This window comes from Microcaecilia unicolor, chromosome 8, assembly GCF_901765095.1.
Source record: "Microcaecilia unicolor chromosome 8, aMicUni1.1, whole genome shotgun sequence".
NCBI lineage: Eukaryota > Metazoa > Chordata > Amphibia > Gymnophiona > Siphonopidae > Microcaecilia > Microcaecilia unicolor.
In genome coordinates, this window is record NC_044038.1 from 9981561 (window position 1) to 10002003 (window position 20443).

The 20443-nt window shown below is 44.4% G+C and overlaps 1 protein-coding gene across 1 annotated transcript in view; it reads left to right on the forward strand.

Moving 5' to 3' along the window:
* COPS3 (COP9 signalosome subunit 3) overlaps positions 1-20443 on the forward strand; it is a 65287-nt gene that overhangs the window by 12643 nt on the left and 32201 nt on the right. Inside the window, exons 3-7 of the mRNA XM_030212982.1 lie at positions 2201-2313; positions 2414-2463; positions 5774-5866; positions 8622-8801; positions 13494-13634. Of these exons, the coding sequence (XP_030068842.1) occupies positions 2201-2313; positions 2414-2463; positions 5774-5866; positions 8622-8801; positions 13494-13634 (577 nt within the window). The remainder of the gene's footprint in view (positions 1-2200; positions 2314-2413; positions 2464-5773; positions 5867-8621; positions 8802-13493; positions 13635-20443) is intronic.

Consider the following 20443-nt stretch of genomic DNA (forward strand, 5'->3'; position numbering starts at 1 on the left):
GGCCAAGTAGCTTAGTGAATCCAAATGGTGTGCTTTGTGAGTGAGACACAGGATTTTGATTTGTACACGATAAATGGTAACCAGTGAAGACGATGAAACAGATGTGTGAGGTACTTGTATCCACAAGTGAAACAAAGGAGACTAGCAGCTGTGCTTTATAATGTTTTTGGAGACAGCGAATTTGTTGATTAGAGATACCTGCTTAGATAGAATTGCAGTAATCTAGGCGCAAGATGAATAGAGCATGAATCTGTCTGAAATGCTTCAAAATCAAGGTGGCTGGGTAGGTAACGTAGCCTGTGCATAATGAGAACCAGATTTGACTGTCTTTGAAATCTGATTCTGAAAGCAAAGTTTTTAGTATTAATAGCAACTCCTAAAATAGCGGAATGAGGGAAGTGTAGAAATTGGAAGATAAAAGAGAACAGGAGTAGTGGGTTGAGGTAGAAATCCTGTTATCCAGCAGGCTGCCATCTTTTCTGGGTTAGGGACCAATTTATGCCCTTTGAGCCAAGTTGCAAGAGAATACAGACAAGTTTGTAGGGGACCTGGGTCAGTGTGGATTAGAGAATTGAGGGGGGGGAGGGTGGCAAGAAAACCAACAATATCTTTGGCATAAAGAAAGTCCTTAATATTGAACAACCGAATAAGGGTAGGTAGTGGACTTGTATATTAAAAAGGAGGGGTGATAGAATAGAGCCTTTGGGGAATACACAGGTAATGTGAATTGGCCGAGTGAAACTGAACAGAGAAGGTGCGACCACATAAAGAGGAAAACCAAGCAAGTACTGTTCCAGATATTCCTATGTCAGAGACAGGATAACAGGATGGCAAGTTGACCAGGTCAGAGGCAGCTGAGAGGTTCGGAGACACGATCAGCGCAATATTACTCTCATCCAGGGATAAAGGTGATGAACAATTTAAAATAAAAGTAAAAATAAGTGCAGAAGAAGAGAGTTTATATATGGATCGACAGTACTTTAAGGTACTCAATAGTAGGTTACAGATGCAGAAAATTCAGATGTTTTTTTTGCTTGAATGTCTGGTTGATCCAGACTGATTCGGAAGCAGGTTCTAGGGCAACGATAGTTGAGGTGATCACCTCCTGGAGAAGCTAGATCTGGTGGTGAATTATTTCAAGAGTAATTTAGTCCCCCTCCCAGGACCTGGTATACCTTGTAGTACACTTCAATACAGCCAGGGGCTTGTGTTCCTCCCCAAGGAATGCACATTTGCCTTTACTCTGATCAATTTTGTCACAGTGTGACCTTAGTTTGGTCTTCAGTGTTCTTGTAGACTTTCCATTCAAGCCCTTGAAGAGGACCTCCTTATTGAATCTTGCTCTCAAGGCAGTCTTTCTTGTGATCTTCTGTTCTGCAGACTCTGTCCTGTTAAGATCCATTTTTGTCTTCAGCCTATGAGGTTTCTGTTCACATGGTGCCGTTTTCTTGCTGAAAGTGTTTTTTTTCCCCCTTCCATATGAACCAGGTGATTCATCTTTTGGCTTTTTCAATGCAGGATCCCTTGGTTTTCTTAAGGCTTCATAAATTATACATCCACAGGGTTTGTCTGCCTTCTCTGGAGGCTACTAATCCTTTTTAGGCCACCTCCAAGTCCGCCATCAGATGTTGGATTAAGGCTGCTTTGAGATGGTTCTGCCTGGTCTGCAGGCTCATTCTACTTGTGCTCAAGCAACTTCGTTGTCACTCCAGAAGTCATCAGTAAAGTGGTGACTTGGTCTCACTGCATTCCTCTGATGTGTGAGTCCAGGGACAATTTGGCCTTTGGCAGAGCAGTGATTCAGAGGGCATTGTCATCCCTCTCCCAGTAAGGTCTTGCTTTGAACATCTGCTAGTCTGGACTGGTTTAGTAGGGTAATGATGAAATTTTATGTTAATTTCCTTTCCTTGAGTCCTGCTATATCAGTCCAGACATACTGGAGAGTTTCTAGGCTGCTCCAGCCCTTATACTGGTGATGTTGCTGGAAGACTTAAATACCTTTAGCTGCTGGTATGGAGATGCAAGCCACCAGTCTGGACTGGTCTAGGCGGACTCGAGGAAAATAAATTACCAGGCATGAATAAATTTAACTTTTTACCACAGTAACTTTTCCCATTTTATTAGACTCCCTTTGGTTAATGTTTTGTGTACAGAGAATATGAGAAGTACATGCATAAATTCTGTTTGTTTGCTCTTTTAGGTATGTGAAGTTTTCTATGCCCAGTATTCCTGATTTTGAGACCTTATTCTCACAGGCTCAGCTATTTATCAGCACTTGTAATGGCGAGCACATTAGATATGCAACAGACACTTGTAAGTTACCTTTCAGAGAGAGCTTGTGCAATGTTTGTATCTATTAACATGTGGCATATTTGATAATTTGCATGTTTATTCTTTTTATTATTGTATCTAGTTGCTGGCCTTTGCCATCAGTTAACAAATGCTCTTGTGGAAAGAAAACAGGTAAGAAAAAGAAACCATTTATTTTAGTAGTGATAAGTATGCGTACTAGATATGAAAGGAACTGTGCATGATTTCATGAAATAAGAAATTTGTTGGAAAGTCTTTTCAGTGTGCTTTTACCAGGTGGGTCTGTAAAACATAATTCAGATTAGTAGATATGTTTGGGGTCAATTAAATAGTTCTGCTTAATGCTTTTACTTTTCAGTAAAAGTATCCAAAGCTCCATTTTCTTTCTTGTGTAACTTTGCATGATCTATATATATAAAAGGCACCACTGAAGCCTCCAGCCGGAAGTGTGAAGCGCCAGAGATAACCGGTTTCCCCATGAGTGAAGGAAAACAGCACAGCAGGAAATCCCACGAAACTGTGAAGGACTCAGAGGGGGAGGGGAGAGAGATGCCCTCACTCTCTCTGTAACAAAAACACAGAACAGCAGGAAACAACACTGAAGGACTGGACTCGGAGTAGGGAGGGAGAGAGGGCAGAGGGCAGGGACACACACACTCCCACATGCACACTCTGAAGAAAACCTTGCTAGCCCCCGTTTCATTTGCATCAGAAACGGGTTTTTTTTTACTAGTGTTTTAATAATTCACCGTAGTTAAGCTGTGTGTGTTTGCTTGCAGCATTTCAGGATGGTTAAAACATGAGTACAACTATACAGCTGGCAAGAAGACATGGTATTAATTGGGAAAATAACCTGCAGAAGAATATAGATGTTTTAGGATTATGTAGATTATTATAAAAACAATCCAATAAACTCATCTTCAGTTCTGTAGCTAGTATTTCATCCTTGAATTCAGGCTAAGGAAGCTACAGCATTTCTGTTCTGAGTAGGATTGTAAGTGGTTAATGTGGAGTGTCATCCCTAGAAAACATATGAAATGGTGTACCACTTGGGTTGTAGTCACCCCTCCCCCCCCCCCCCCCCCAGGGAGAGGAAAACGTTAGCAACGGTTAAGCTTTAGAAAAAGGGCCCTATAAATATTAAAAATTAATACAAATAATAAAAATCCTGCCTAGAGGATGTTATGGAAACCAAGAATTTACTGAAGAAGGAAGGGGAATTGGGACTTGATATACCTCCTTTCTGTGGTTTTTGCAGCTACATTCAAAGCTGTTTGCATAGTATATACATGTATTTATTTGTACCTGGGACAATGGAGGGTTAAGTGACTTGCCCAGAGTCACAAGGAGCTGCAGTGGGAGGACATTGACCCTGCAATTAGTTTCTCTGTAGCCCTAACAGCCTAATGCAGCCACACTGAAAGTGACATCTAACAGCTGCCAACTCTGCCTACTATTTTCTAATGCCCAGTCAGAGTTCCAAAGCTCTTGCTGGCATGCTCTGAATCTCCTGTGCTGTTCTACTACTCTAATCTTTTCATACGCTGTAGAGAACTGATGACACTTTCTCCTCACAAAGACAAAAAGCAACACTATGCTATCGGAGTCACTAGTTCTGCGTACCTCACAGGGTCCCACAGTGTTCTCTGTAGGCAGAGACATTTTGGCTGCTGCTTCTTGGGCGTTCCCAAGGGGCTCAAAAGGAGTACTTGCAAATCAGAAAACTACTGAACCTAACCTCTTCTGCACAAAGGCAGCAAAAACACTGCCAAATATATGCGGACGAATACTGTCCAAGACCAAAGTGGTAGATTGTAAGAATTCTAAACTACCTAAAAGGTTAATCTACTCTTGAAGGGCTTCCTGCTAAGGAAACGGTCTGTACTCCTTATCCGAGCAGCTTTGGGACCATGAGTAAACCACCAGCATTGTCAAAATTACAAGTGTTGAATGCCAACATTCAACACCCACCTCTCATCCTCGGGCTGGTAGTAGAAGCAGCTTTCTCTGCTATTACACACTTCTTCAGGACTGACGAAGGACCGCCCCAGCACTCCATGCAGTTCTCCACTTAAACAGTGGCAGACAAATCCTCACGGGAGCTGCAGGATGCTCCAGCTAAAAAGAAAGCAAAAGTTCTTCACATCTCTCAACAAATACAGTAGTCATCCAGCAATGACAGTCATAGTCCTTAACTTTGCTGTCTCAAATGCAAATAACCTACTCCTTCAGTTGCTACAGTAAACAAACCTGATCTGCCTGCACTTGTTCACTGCAGCTCTAAGGATGTCGCCAATAAAACTTTGCTTGAGACACACCCTGACCTGTTTTGCACTTTACAGATTTTGGATGAGGATGATGATTGCCACCCTTCTATAATTTTTTTGCCTTGCTGACACGCTCTCTTCATTCACTGCAGGATAATTGAGACTCTAATATAATTGAACAAGACCATACAGATCAAGTGGAAAATATTCTGCCTCCTGTTACAGTGGAGCATATTAGAGAAGATGAACCTTCTCCAAATTTTAGAGGCTGACCGTATTTTGGTTATGGTGCTGAAACTGGCCCCAAATCCTTTTTCTGCCTAGTTTCGGTTTTGGCCAAAAGGCTGGTGGCCATGGCTTCAGTTTCAGCTGAAACTGACTGTTTTTGGTGGAAGCTGAAAATATGTGGCTTTGTTCATTCCCCTTGGGGCCTATCTTGCAATCTCTGCCGGTCTAGCGATGTAGTCGAGTCATGAGTGATCCCAGTCACTCCTGCCCATGCTGGCTATGCTTTCAAAATGGCTGCCATGACCTCTGGTGCCAATCTCCTGAGACTGCTGCAAGAGGTCACAGCAGCCACTTGAAAGTAGATGTACAGCATTCGGAGCCATTACTGAATGTCTAGCAGCTGTGGCTGCTCATCTTCACAAGCTAGGAATGTGTGTTCCCCCTGCTTTTATGACTGGCTGGTCAAAGAGCAATCAAAATAAGAAGTTACCCCATGCAAGCTTTATAGTCGCTGGTCTTTTTGATCACTGTAGAAAAGTCTCATCCTCAACCTACACAGGAGCTTAGAATTTTTAGGAGCACAGCTGGTTACAATCAAGCTATCAGGTGACACTTCCAGTGTGTCTGCATTAGACTGAGGCCTACAGAGAATCCCCATTACAGGTAAGCAGTCCTATTGTTTATTTATTTATTTTTTATTTTTGTTACATTTCTACCCCGCGCTTTCCCACTCATGGCAGGCTCAATGCGGCAGGCAATGGAGGGTTAAGTGACTTGCCCAGAGTCACAAGGAGCTGCCTGTGCCTGAAGTGGGAATCGAACTCAGTTCCTCAGTTCCCCAGGACCAAAGTCCACCACCCTAACCACTAGGCCACTCCTCCACTCCACTTGTTTGTTTGTATCTTATGTTGATGCATATTGTGCTGCCATCTGTCAGACCTTATCTGAAAGAGCTGCGATTTCCACAGCCCCTGCGAGGAATCAGCATTCTCCGGCAAGCCATAGACAAAATGCAGATGAATACAAACCAACTGACCTCAATACATGCTGATCTCTGCCAGGTAAGTCCCATTCCTTTTATAAACAGTTGTTGGGGGAGAAGGGGGCATATGAGAAATATGAGGAAAGGGAAATTTAACAGCCTGTTTGCTAAACTGTGGTCAAGTTAAAGCACAGTAAGTGACAAAACTGCAAAACTTAATACATGATAAGTGGAAAGGCTGTGCAGTAACTGTTGCAGATGTGCCCAACATGTTCCCTGCAGTTACCAGACAGAAAAGATCTTTAATGCGCATTACATGCATCAATACTAGTTTTGAGGGTGAACCTCTACCCGCTCCTTGAAGAGACGATAAGAGCACCTGTACTAACTGCACAAGTGACAGCATGCAGTAGGTACCAGTCCTCGCCATATCTATATATATATAATTCTCACCTCCAACGTTCTGTCCTGCCTGGGACCGTGGCTCCTGTGGTCTGCTAGGCACCTTCATGACATGTGCCCCTCACGCCCCTCCCACTGAGTTCCAGATTCCCCCCTCCCTCCGATTTCAACACCCCCACCTCCGTGTTACGGACCCCTGGACCCCCCCTGCCGCGACCCCCTCGACCCCCCCCAAGACGAAAACACTCCCCCGCCACCGTCGCGTAACTCTGCTGAAGGGGGACCCCATCAGCCAAAGTTCTCTTCTGGGCTGCGCCGGGGCGTTGCTTCATGAATGATCAGCTGTTCAAGTTTCTGTGCATGCGTCTGACATCAGACGCACACACAGAAACTTCAACAGATGATCGTTTAGCAAGCAACACGCTGTCGGGTTGGGGTCCCCCGTCAGCACAGGTACGCGACGCGGCGGGGGAGTGTTTTCGTCGGGAAGGGGGGGTCGAGGGGGTCGCAGCAGGGGGGTCGAGGGGTCCGTAACGCGGAGGGGGGGTGTTGAAATCGGAGGGAGGGGGGAGTCTGGAACTTGGTGGGAGGGGCGTGAGGGGGGCCTTGAAATGGGTGGGTGGGAGGCTGGGAGGCCTGTGTGGGTGGGTCGGAGGGAGGGGGGCCTTGAACTGGGAGGGTGGCTTTGAACTGGGAGGGGGGTCTGGAACTTGGAGGGGACAGAGCGAGACAGCGAGGGAGGGTGGGGGATTGCCTTGCTAGCGCCCGTTTCATTTCATAATGAAACGGGCCTTTTTTACTAGTTGTTTATAATCTGCATTCCCTCCCCCTAACTAGGTTTGCAGATAATGTGTAGAGGAGTGTGGTAGTCGTGTTAGTCCACTCTTAAGGTTATCAATAGAAATCAAACAAAATAAAACATGGAAAAGAAAATAAGATGATACCTTTTTTATTGGACATAACTTAATACATTTCTTGATTAGCTTTCGAAGGTTGCCCTTCTTCCTCAGATCGCTTATTTCCGATCTGAGGAAGAAGGGCAACCTTCGAAAGCTAATCAAGAAATGTATTAAGTTATGTCCAATAAAAAAGGTATCATCTTATTTTCTTTTCCATGTTTTATTTTGTTTGATTTCTATTAATAACCAGATAATGTGTGAATTAGCAGCTGATGTCAGTGCATGAGCATGGTAACTGTTGCCCTGCTGGCATGGCAGTGAGTGCTAATTTGGACCTTAACTGCTTAGCTTTTTTTTTTACTGACTAGACACCCCTTTGTGTGATGAAAGATTGTCTTGAACTAGTGTTTGTCCTGGAAGCTAATGTTCTGTTGGATGGAAAAATCATTTTTTGAGAATTATAATTTCACTAATTATTTCTCTCTCTATCTCTCACACTTTTTTTTTTTTGTTACATTCGTACCCCCGCGCTTTCCCACTCATGGCAGGCTCAATGCGGCTTACATGGGGCAATGGAGGGTTAAGTGACTTGCCCAGAGTCACAAGGAGCTGCCTGTGCCTGAAGTGGGAATCGAACTCAGTTCCTCAGGACCAAAGTCCACCACCCTAACCACTAGGCCATTCCTCCACTTCCACACACACACGCTTTTGTGAGAGGAACTCTCTTTTTTCTGTCAGTTCACATCCTGATATAGAAACTGAGTGTCTAATTAACAGTGCATAAGACAGCTATTCTGAAAGAGTGCCTCATCTGAGATCTGAGTATTAGAATGACACATTGATTCAATAAAGTGCTGCAGTTTTCTTTGGTTTCTGGCATCTTTGCACTTTAATGTCAAAACAGATCCCTTAATGTTTTGCCAGCATTGTTATATCTATTCTTTCTATGGTAGCCTGCACTTGGCGAAATGTTTCACAATAAGCTGGAAAATACAAACTTGTGCAAGGGGTTGTACCTGGAGTGTAATGTTTATTCACTGTGACTGAAATCAGAGGGGTGTTTATTATTCAGAAATTAAAACTCTGGCTAAAGCTGGCCTTCAAGGTACAGAACAAATATGCTAATGGCATTTTGAGTAGCTAGATCTTAAAGGTTACAAATGCGCCTACAGAGAGAGCAGGACATAACTGATTCTCTTGCCCCCTTGCCTTAGCCTTTACTCACACTCTTAGGGCTCCTTTTGCAAAGCAGAGCTACCTATTAGTGGTGCACTGAAAGTGAAGAAGCCCATTCAATTCCCACAGGCTTCCTTGCATTCAGTGCACGCTAATCAGTAGCACCGTTCTGTAAAAGCAGCCTTTAGTGACTTCTGAATAAATCCTTACTTCAATACGAGATGCTCTTGTCTCCTGCCTTGAGTGAAAGCCAGTTTTCATTTAACCAAGCTGAAAAATGGACTATAAATTGAAGGGTGGGGGGGGGGGGGACTTTTTAAAGTTTAGGTTTAATACTACCCATACTTTCTTTTCCAGCTTTGTTTGTTAGCAAAATGTTTTAAGCCTGCCCTTTCATACCTAGATGTGGATATGATGGATATTTGTAAAGAAAATGGTGCCTATGATGCTAAGCACTTTTTATGTTATTACTACTATGGTGGGATGATCTACACTGGCTTAAAGAACTTTGAAAGAGCACTCTACTTCTACGAACAGGTAATCTCCACTGACCTGACTATTCTCTGTTAACGGTTGATTGATAGGTTTGTTGTTAGTGGATATAAAGGGGACACCAAATCTCACTGTGTGAATATTTAATTGATGCTTGTGCCTGCAGCATCTCATTGAAGAAGCTAAAGTGACCGTCAGGAATTGTAATTAAAGGGGCAGTGACCCAAAGACAACCTTCACTTAACCTTTGGTAGAATGGTGTGAAAGAAATAATAACTCTTAACCTGACTTTTCTCAGGCAAAGTAAGATGCAGGGAAGGGCTTTTTGTGCTAGGTTCTACATCTTAAGATTGTTGTATTTTTGTTAAAAAAAAAAAGTTTCATTCTTAGTTTATATAATTATTTTTTTATTGAACCCACTAATTCAGTTCAAATACAGTATGTATTCTCTGTCAAGCAGAATTGAATTGGGCACATAAGTATCATTATTTTTTCACGGAGAGGGTGGTGGATGCTTGGAATGCCCTCCCGCGGGAGGTGGTGGAGATGAAAACGGTAACGGAATTCAAAAATGCATGGGATAAACATAAAGGAATCCTGAGCAGAAGGAAGGGATCCTCAGGAGCTTAGCCTAGAATGGGTGGCAGAGCTGGTGGTTGGGAGGCGGGGCTAGTGCTGGGCAGACTTATACGGTCTGTGCACTGAAGAGGACAGTACAAATAAAAAAGTAGCACATATGAATTTATCTTCTTGGGCAGACTGGATGGACCGTGCAGGTCTTTTTCTGCCGTCATCTACTATGTTTACTAACAATACTGGGACAAAACGACTCTGCCAAAGATCAGAACTAGTATAACATTCTGAGCATGCATGGCCTTTCCTGCACATAATGGCTCCCTCCTCAGTCTTTTTATGTTTTTTGTTTTTTTTCTCCTCAGCAGAGCAAACTTGAAACAAAGTTCTCCCAACTTTCACAAAAGTCCACTCCTCTAATTTTTTTAACTAGTGCAAAGTGGTGCACATTGGGAAGAATAACCCAAATTGTTGGTACATGATACTAGGCTCCACATTAGGATTCATCGCCGAGAAAAAGGATTTAGATGTTATTGTGGACAATACATTGAAATCTTCTGCTCAATGTGCAGAGACGGCCAAAAAAAGCAAACAATTTTAGGAATTATTAGAAAAGGAATAGAGAATGAAACAAAAATATTATAATGCCATTGTATCACTCTGTGGTGACACTGCACCTTAGAGTATTGTGTGCAATTCTAGTTACCGCATTTCAAAAGATATAGTGGAGGGGGAGCGGTGAAGATGGTGGCGTGAGTGTTTGTCTCTCATGTCTTTTCTGAAATTTTGTTATTTTCTGCTGTGAATAATGCCTCATGCTAAAAAGGAGGTGATTTGAGCCTTACCCTTCCAGATGACCACCTCTCCTATCCAGCAAAGTTTGGAGTAATACGCCGTCAAACTCCATAGGAGAAGCCAGGAGGTCCTGCTGTAAGCTTGTCCAAGGGATGCATCGTTGTCCCCTTCGACTGTTAGACCCCCACCTTGTCTGGTTGGATGCCTGGGAACTTTCTGCACTCGCTTCTGTGACAAGAAGGCGCTGCATCAGTGAGTTGCACTGAAGGGGTTAGACTTGAGGAGCGGTGTGCCGAAGGAGAGATTGTTGGAGCGGCGTGAGAAGCTACACCCATGGTGGTTACCTTGGAGAAGGTTTGGAAAGCCCTTCAAAGGCTCAACTTGACTGGTGGGAAAGTCTGTGCGAGAAGTTGAAGCATTAGTGAGTAAAGTTGAGTCTCACATTATCTTTGGACTCCGTTAAGACACATTCTGCTGAACAGGTTAACCAAATTCAAATTGAAGTTAAGGAGACCTTGAATGTGCAGTTGAAATACAAACTTTTGATACATCGTAACATTGAAAACTGGAAAATTTTAATAGAAGGCTTAATCTCTGAGTATTACAGTTTCCGAAGACCCCAGGCTTATCTCCTTTGGAACTCTTAAAAAAAATTCTTACTGGAAAATTTGAAGTTACCCCAGTAAGCTATTCCCCTATTAATAAAAGGTATTATTTTCCAAATACCTCTAGTAAGGTAGAGGAAATAACAGGGGCTGCAGATCAATTATCATCAATAATAAGAAGATAATAAAGACTTGTCTACAATACTGGATGAATCCTTTTCTGAAATACGTGAAAGATCTACTTGTCTTTGTTTTTGAGCAAGACCTAAATGCAATCATGAGACTTTTTTTATTTCTGAAATCAGCAGTCTGTTTTGTGGACAACGGATATGGATAGATCCGGATGTCACTAAGTCCACACAAGAAAGGAGAAGAGGATTCCTGAGGATGCAAGAAGTAAAAACAAACAAAAAAAAAAAAACACCAAAAACTGGGACCTTTTTTTTTTCTTTCCTGGCCTATCCTTGCAAGTGTCAAATATGCTGTTTGGGGGTTAAATGTTTTTTTGTATCAGACCAACTTAGTTTTTTTGGACCTGAAGAATCTCTGTAGGGTGAATGTATCATCTGAGAATTAGCTGATGTAGATATATACTTGCGGGTTTTACGCCAGGCCTTTTCTTGATTTTGTATTTTTCTTTTATTAAGCTCTGTGAATTTGTGTGTGCACTCCTCCCTACATATAGTGGTCTGAGGAAGGGATATAAAATCTTTCTTGTGTACTTCTTTTCTTTATGGATATTTTCCCTGTATTGCTGGTACATGTGTATAGATGTATTTATAAATTTTAAAAAAATGTAGTGAAAATGGGAAAAGATACAGAGAAGGTAACCAAAATAAGGGGATGGGAAGATTCTCATGAGGAAAGACTTTATTAGGCACCAGCTTGGAGAAGAGATGGCTGAAGGGGAGAAGTCTCACAAATCCTGGATGGAGTGTAATGGGTAAGGTCAAACTGACTGTTTACTTCTTTCAAAGTACAAAAAATAGGGGACACTCCTGAAGTTACATAGTAGCATATTTAAAACAAATGGGAGAAAATACTTTTTTCACTTAATGTATAGTTAAGCTTAGATCTCCTTTTCAGAGCTAGTGATAAAAAGCGTTCAATGTAGCTAGGGTTTAAAAAAAGGTTTGGACAAATTCCTGAAGGAAAAGTCCATACACTATTAAGGTAGCTGACCTGAAGAAAGCCACTGCTTATCTTTGGAGTTAAGTTGCATGGACTCTTGCTACTTTTTGGGACTCCACCAGGTACCTGTGACCTTGATTGTCCACTGCTGGAATCAGAATACTGGGCTAGGTGGACCACCGCTTTGTATGTAGTTGCAAAAACCACAGAAAGGCGGTATATCAAGTCCCACTCCCTTTCTTTTTCCCTTTGGTCTGACCCAGTAGGGCAACTCATGTTCTTATGTAAATAACTTATTTCTATTTTTGATGCCAGAGAATCATGGTACAGGCAGAGCTAGGCTTTACCCATCCTGTTGGAGAAAAATGTCAGTGCAACCTACAAAGTTATGTCATTTGTGCTTGACCCAGGAGGACGAGAGCTATGACTGCAGACCCGTGACCACATGGACCAAGAAGTATTCACTCAACTGGCTCTGTGACCATTATGGAACAGAAGAGCAACTGTTAAAGATTGGCTGATGTTCTGAGCAGTTCAATAGGTCTGCTTTCTCGGCCTTCATCTCCTCTTACAGTGGCTTCAGAAGTCTCAACTTGGAAATGGCATCTCTCTAACCTTTCAGAGAGGTTTCGGTTGCAGCTGAAATTTCTCAACCTAAAAGCACATAAATAAGTCTGAGTAGGAGATGCCTTTTTTTTTTTTTGTATCATATTTTATTAAAAGTTTTCAAAATACAACAGAAAAGTATACACAAAAGCAAACAACACATAACAAAAAGAATAGAAAAACCAAAACAAAACACCACGGCTTCACAGCTCACCCTCCACTATATCTTTTGAAATGCGGTAACTAGAATTGCACACAATACTCTAAGGTGCAGTGTCACCACAGAGTGATACAATGGCATTATAATATTTTTGTTTCATTCTCTATTCCTTTTCTAATAATTCCTAAAATTGTTTGCTTTTTTTGGCCGTCTCTGCACATTGAGCAGAAGATTTCAATGTATTGTCCACAATAACATCTAAATCCTTTTTCTTTGCGATAAATCCTAATGTGGAGCCTGACAAAATAAGTCTAGGCGAGCCCAGGTCTTCAAGACAGACTGCACTCTGGGGCGTGGCTAAGCCTCAAGCAGAATGGCTGCCTGATTTAACAGCTCCCGCTGTTTCGACGGATCTTGAACTCTTGTCATTCACAACCTCGCTTTTTTTGAGCTTAAAAGCTGTGGGAATACTCACATAGGGTCCTATGGCTGGGAAAAACGTAAAACTGGACCCGATATTGGCGCCACTGCCAGCCCCTAAGCGGCAAAAGTAGGAGATGCCTTCTAAGCTTCAAGACAGTTATTTTCTATAACTGTAGATGAAGTCCATTCATTGTTGCAGAAATTATCAAACATTTCGTGTACACTTGATATTTATTCTGCTAATTTGTTTTCTACTGTAGCTCTCGTAAATTCTAAAGTGGATTGTGTTATTTGTTAAACTGCTGGAGCTAGGTTCCATTTTAATCATGCCTTTTAAAAAATGTTTTTTGACTGTTTGAATTTCTTTATTTAAGGTAGATTGCAGCATTATTTATACCGTACTGATATTAGTTTTTTTTTTCTTCTTCTGTTTTTCCTATGCAGGCTATAACTATTCCAGCAATGGCAGTCAGTCACATTATGCTGGAAGCCTATAAAAAGTATATTTTAGTTTCTTTAATACTTCTTGGGAAAGTTCAGCAGTTACCCAAGTACACATCGCAGATAGTGGGTAGATTCATTAAGGTAAGTACATTACCCATTTTTTAGTTTTGTTTTTTCTTTGTACCTTTTTGGGCTTCAGCTGTGTGGAATCTGGCATATTGACCCTTTGTTCCTACCTACCCTCACAGTGATTTAGTTCTCAGGTAGGAGCAATACCCCCTTTCTCTTTCTGGAACCATGTAGTCATGGGTCTTAAATTTGTCACTAAGTGTAGCCATTGGATGATAAGTAGGACTCCTTCCTCCTCCTCCTCTTCAGTGTCCTCAGCCCCAGCCAAGTCCTCTGAATGACAGTGCACAATCTCTGATTTCACCAGTGTGGCAAACAGTTTCATCTCTAAGTAGAGTACATATTGCATTAAGAAGGATTTGAGAAAATGGCTGATAGTTTTGTATCTCTGACAACCACTGATATGCTTTAGAAGTAGGAACCTGTTGATCAGGTCTGTGAGGACTTAGAGAAGACAGACTGGGGCTTGGCTTTTTGTGATGTCTGTTCCTCAAATGCAACCCACTTTTTTTTAGTGGGGGGGCAGTACAATCAGCAGCTGCTGCTCGCTTCACTTAGTCTTGAATAGATGTGTGAATGAATTGAGGCATGTACCTCAATTTTGCTAAATTACCGCTTCCATTGCATCCCCAGATCAATCCAGAGACTTGTGGGTTATGTCCCTCAACCAGCAGATGGAGATAGAGAGAACTCCGAGATTGGTATATGTGGTCCTGTGCAGCCAGCTCAATCTCAGTATTCTCTCTATCTAGTTGCGGTGCTGGGACAGCAGTTCCAGGCCATGCCGTTCGGGCTCGCAACGGTGCCCCGTGCCTTTTCCAAGGTTATGGTGGTCGTCGCAGCCTTTTTAAGGGCTCGGGGCATTCAAGTTCATCCGTATTTAGACGACTGGTTGGTTTGTGCGCCGTCGCACGCAGAGTGTGTTGAGGCTGCCGAAGAGGTGTTGCGCATGTTGCGGTCTCTGGGTTGGATTGTCAACCTTCAAAAGTGCCAGCTCATACCGTCGCAGTCTTTGGAGTACCTGGGGGTCCTCTTGGACACTCAGCAGGGCAGAGTGTTTCTACCAGAAGCTTGTCGGCTGCGGTTGCAGGCTCAGCTGTCTACCTTACTTCGGGTTCCTGTTCCCAGAGCTTGGGATTACGTGCAGGTTCTGGGATCTATGGCTGCAACGTTGGACATGATTCTTTGGGCCAGGAGCCACATGAGTCCGCTTCAGTGGTCCCTGCTCAGTCGGTGGTCGCCTCTTTCCGAGGATTATGCGATGTGAATCCCGTGGTCCCTGAGATCGCACTTTGTGATGCGCTGGTGGCTGTTGCCGCAGAGTCTCCTCGGGATTGCCCCTTGCGACCCCCAGAATGGATCGTGGTAACCACGGATGCCAGCCTAACGGGTTGGGGGGCCCACTGTCTTGGCCGAATGGCCCAGGGCTCCTGGTCATCGGTGGAAGTGACTCAGCCGATAAATCTTCTGGCATTACGGGCCATCCGACTAGCGCTACAGGCCTTCGTAGCCCTTCTTCAGGAGCAGCCGGTCAGGGTATTGTCCGACAATGTGACAGCGGTCGCATATGTCAACAGGCAGTGGAGCACCAGGAGTGCCCGGCTGGCGGAGGAGGCCTCCTCCCTTTGTCTGTGGGCAGAGAAGCATCTCTTGATGCTTTCGGCAACGCACATAGTGGAATGTGGAAGCGGACTTCCTCAGCCGGAATCAATTGGATCCGGGAGAGTGGGAGCTCTCCCAATGAGCGTTCGATCGGATCACGTTTCTGTGGGGAGTTCCAGTGATAGAGCTGATGGCGCATTCTTCGAATGCCAAAGTGCCCTGCTTCTTCAGTAGGGGCAGAGAGGCCCGCTCCCAGGGTATAGATGCGCTTCTCCAGCCATGGCCGGAGGACCTCATGTATGTGTTTCTGCCGTGGCCCATGATAGGGCACGTAATCGGGCGTATTGTTCGAAATCTGGGGCCGGTAATTCTGGTGGCGCCGGCCTGGCCCAGGCGTCCATGGTACATGGACCTGGTTCGTCTGCTGGCCGACAGCTCTCTTCCACTGTCAGAACACGGCGATCTGCTAGTGCAGGGTCCAATAGTCATGGAGAATCCCACCCCCTTTGGGCTTACGGCGTGGCTGTTGAGCGGTCGTGCCTCCGGCGCAAGAGTTATCCCAACAGTGTGATTGCCACAGTGTTGCAGGCGCGGAAGCGATCTACATCATCAGCTTACGCACGAGTGTGGCGCACTTTTGTGTCTTGGTGTTCCTTGGCAGGCATTTCGGCAGAATCGGCGTCACTGTCTTTCATCCTGGCCTTCTTGCAGGACGGTCTGGATAAGGCACTTTCCTGGAGCACTCTTAAAGTGCAAGTGGCGGCTCTGGCCTGCTTGGACGGTCGCTCAATAGCGTCTCATCCGGATGTTGTGCATTTTTTGTGGAGGGTCAACCATATTAGGCCTTCGAGGACACCGGTTCTTCCAGAATGGAATTTAAACCTGGTTCTCCAGGCCATGCAGCGTCCTCCTTTTGAACCCCTGAGTCAGATATCCCTAAAAGATCTGACGGTGAAGGCGGTATTTTTGGTGACTATGGCCTCGGAAAGGTGGGTGTTGGAGCTCCAGGTGTTGTCATGCAGGTATCCTTCCCTTCATTTTACGGAGGTGGAGGTGTGCATTCAGACAGTTCCATCCTCCTTGCCTAAAGTGGTGTCTCGCTTGCATCTGGCTCAGGCTTTGTTGCCAGCCTTTCGGCGAGAAGAGTACCCAAGTGAGTTTTGTGCCTTGCGTTGTTTGAATGTACAACGCATTCTTCTTCGTTACTTGGAGGCCACAAACTCTTTCCGGTGTTCGAATCATCTGTTTGTGCTGTTTGCGGGACACAGGAAAGGGGCTATGACCTCTAAGGCCACGGTGGCCCGTTGGCTTCGGGAAGCGATTAGTTTGGCATATGTATCATTGGGGAAGAATCCTCTTCGGTTGCAGGCGCATTCTACTCGGGCGCAAGCTACGTCTTTTGCTGAGGCTCGTTTGGTGTCGTTGGAAGACATTTGCAAAGCGGCTACCTTGGCGTCGGTGCATACTTTCTCAAGGCATTACCGGTTGGATGTGGTAGCGCGTCAGGATGCGGCCTTCGGGGCATCGGTGTTGACCTCGGGGGTGCGTGGGGCCCACTCTACTTGAGTATTGCTTTGGTACATCCCACAAGTCTCTGGATTGGTATCGTTTATACTGAGCCTAGCCGTTAAGCCCATTAAAACGTGCGAGATTTCCAGCTACCCTCCTCGCTGTCGCTCCCTCCCCCCTCCGTGCCGGGCCCCCTGCACTGACCTGATAGCGCCTCTCACCTCCGTAAAGCGCTGCTGCCTGCAGCGCTTCCACACGGAGGTGAGAGGCGCTGTCAGGTCAGTGGAGGTGGGGCGGGGATGGGGGGGAGGGTGGAGGTTGGTGCGCGCAATATTAGTTTCCAAGCTCCAGCGGCAGCGTCCGACAGTAACTCCGACTCCGTTTCCCTCTCTGTTCCATCCTCTGATGTCATCACATCTTGACGCGAGGGCGGGACAGAGAGGGAAGTCTACTGCTCATTTGCAGGTGAGTCGGTCACTTGCCATTTATATGTTTGATTGAGCAGGCTGCACAAGACCACATATACAAATCTCGGAGTTCTCTCTATCTCCATCTGCTGGTTGAGGGACATAACCCACAAGTCTCTGGATTGATCTGTAGGGACTAATGGAAAGAAAATTATCAGGTAAGAACTAATTTTACCTTTCAAAAAATTAAGTAGAATCAATCTCTTTAGATCAGAGCTGACTATCTCCTAAGCCAGCCTGAACACTTTTTTTTAGCATGAGAATAGCAGTATTGACGCATGACTCAGGACTTTTGGTCTTTGTCCTTTGTCAAATACAGATGTTTACAGCCCTTTTATATTGAATAATATGATGCATCAAAATATTTTCCCATATAGACATAGCAACAAATTGTTTACCTGTGCAAGTAACAAATTTCTAAATCTGATTTACACTGTGGTCTTTTTTGGGAAAACATGAAAACCTATTCAGTGATGACCCAAACAGCGAAGATGACTCACAAAAGAAAAAAAAAAGAAAACTAAAACAAAAAAATCAAGACGACACTTTTAATATAAAAGCTTAAAAATATTTATTAACCATAAAAATATCCATAAAAAATGATACAAAAATAGGGTGATAAGGACTCGACACAGCTGTGTTTCGGCCGGTCAGGCCTGCGTCAGGAGTCTTTTCACCATACAGAGTATCTTTCTCAATTTATATATCAGATGATTTTGCATGAACCTATTCAGTGAAGCAGCAGTTATTTGTTGCATTAAAATGTCCGGGCAGGTGTGGTCTCCAGAACTGCACACAGTACTCTAAATGGGGCCTCACCAGAAACGTATACAAGGGCAATATCACCTCTTTTTTTCCTGCTGGTCATCCCTCTCTTTATACACCCAAGCATCCTTCTGGCTTTGACTGTCGCTTTTTCTACCTGTTTGGAAATTTTAAGGTCATCAGACACAATCACCCCCAAGTCCCTCTCTTCCTTTGTACACAGAAGCACTTCACCCCCTATATTGTACTGTTCCCTTGGATTTTTGTGACCCAAGTGCCTGACCCTGCATTTTTTAGCATTAAGTCTTAGTTGCCCAATATCACACCATTCCTCCAGCTTCCTCATGTCATTTACACCCTCCAGGGTGTCCATCCTTCTGCAGAGTTTGGTATCATCCTCAAAGAGACAAACCTTACCAGACAGCCCTTCTGCAATATCACTCACAAAGATGTTAAAAAGAGCCGGCCAGGGGAGGAAGTGACGTCACCACCCGAAATGGCTGCCTGAGCCACGAGCTCCGACTAGCCCCAAGCTACCAGGACTCCCACTGATAATACCCTACACAAACGCGACCTCTAAGTACGTGAGAACTGCATCTGAAACCAGCGGTAAGCGATATATGACTAGTTCCAGAGCCCCGAGAGCCCCGAGAGTCAATTTACAAGTGTTCGCATATAAGGGCCCAGCCGCGGACATGAGCGCGCCAACACTTGAGCCGCACCAGCCAGACTCCCGAGGGGGCAGTCCAACGCAACTTTCCCCACCGTTATTCGCCACGGGCGAGGGACACTTGCCAGAGGAAAACCGCATGCAGGAGATTCGGGGGTGGCTACAGGAAATAAAAGCAGATATCATAGCGGCAGTGCGAGCGGACATTACTATGCTGGGGGCGGAACTTCGCGGAGAAATTGGCGCGCTGGGTATAAGAGTAGCTGAAACGGAAGACCGATTGGAAGAACATACTGAGCTACTCCAAGCTTTTGACACGCAACTCCGGGACGCCAAGCAGGAGACTCAGCAGATCTGGGACAAAGTAGAGGATCTAGAAAACCGCAGTCGCCGATGCAATGTGAGATTTTGTGGCCTTCCCGACACGCCACAATACCTAGACTGCGAACTGACTATAAAAAAAATTGCTAGCGCATTGCTTAAGGAACGCCAGATTATTAAAGATCCCACAGAAATTCAACTGGTACGAGCACACAGAGCCTTGGGCAGCATGAACTCAAACCGTCCAAAGGATATCATTGCCTGCTTTAGTGATTTTAAACTAAAGGAGCAGATAATGCAGGCCTCGCGCGCCACCCCAGGATTTCAATGGGACTCCTATCATATAGAGTGTTACCAGGATTTGGCTGCTACTACATTGAAACGAAGAGCGGAGCTTCGACCCTTTACGAAATTCCTGGCTGATAAAGGCATTAAGTACAGATGGGGCCATCCATTTGTGCTTAGATTTTACAAAGATGGGAAACAACATCAGGTCCGGGACATCGCAGAAGTAGCGGAGATTTTTCCGGAAGACGGACCAAGTGGAGAAATCGCGACATCAACGAAACAGAAACTATCAGTAGGAGACAAGCCACGCTGGCAACGAGTTACTGCAGGAAAGGGACGGCTACAGCGCCAACACTCGGGTACCCAGCTAAGAAGAAATGAAAATACAACCCGAACATAGAGCACAGTTCATGCTGCAGGGAAACTAGATAAGAGACCTTAAACAGATGACTATAATGTTACAAATGATGATTTGAATTTGGCTAAAAAAAAAAAAAATAGGGTAAGGCAATGTACACAGGCAGTAATGGCTTGACAAAGATATAATACTCAATTGCCTGATGAAGTGGGGATCAAGCTGTTTACTGATAATAAATGAGGGGGGGGGTCACTTTCTTCTCTGACATCCTTATGAGTATAATACAGGGATGTCTTACGGAGGGTAGGGTGGGCATGGGAGTTAATAGTTGGGGGGGAATAGTTCAGATTATCATCAAACTGAGGGTTGGGGAGAGAGAATTACAACTAGGTACAGTCCAGAACCAGAGGCGATGTAGTGAACTAGACATAACAGTAATAAGGGGGGGATGAGTATTCTAACGTGTATGACCCTTAATGTAAAGGGGCTTAATTCACCGGGAAAACGCCAGCTCATGTTTAAAGAGATCCAACGCCTAAAGGCAGACATAGCATTCATTCAGGAAACACATCTAGTTCAGACGGCTGAACGGCTATGCTGTGCAAAGAGAAATCAGCAAATATTTTTTGCATCTAACTACCGGGAAAAAAAAAAGAATGGAGTATTGATAGTACTCTCTCATAAATACCCTTGGCAAGTACAGCGAGTGATCAGAGACAAAGGGGGTAGATACCTGTTGTTGATAGTGAAAACGGAGGGGGAGATATTATCGCTTTTAAATATCTATGCCCCCAACGACCAACAGGGGGCCTTCTATCTAGACGTGTCGATACTTCTTACT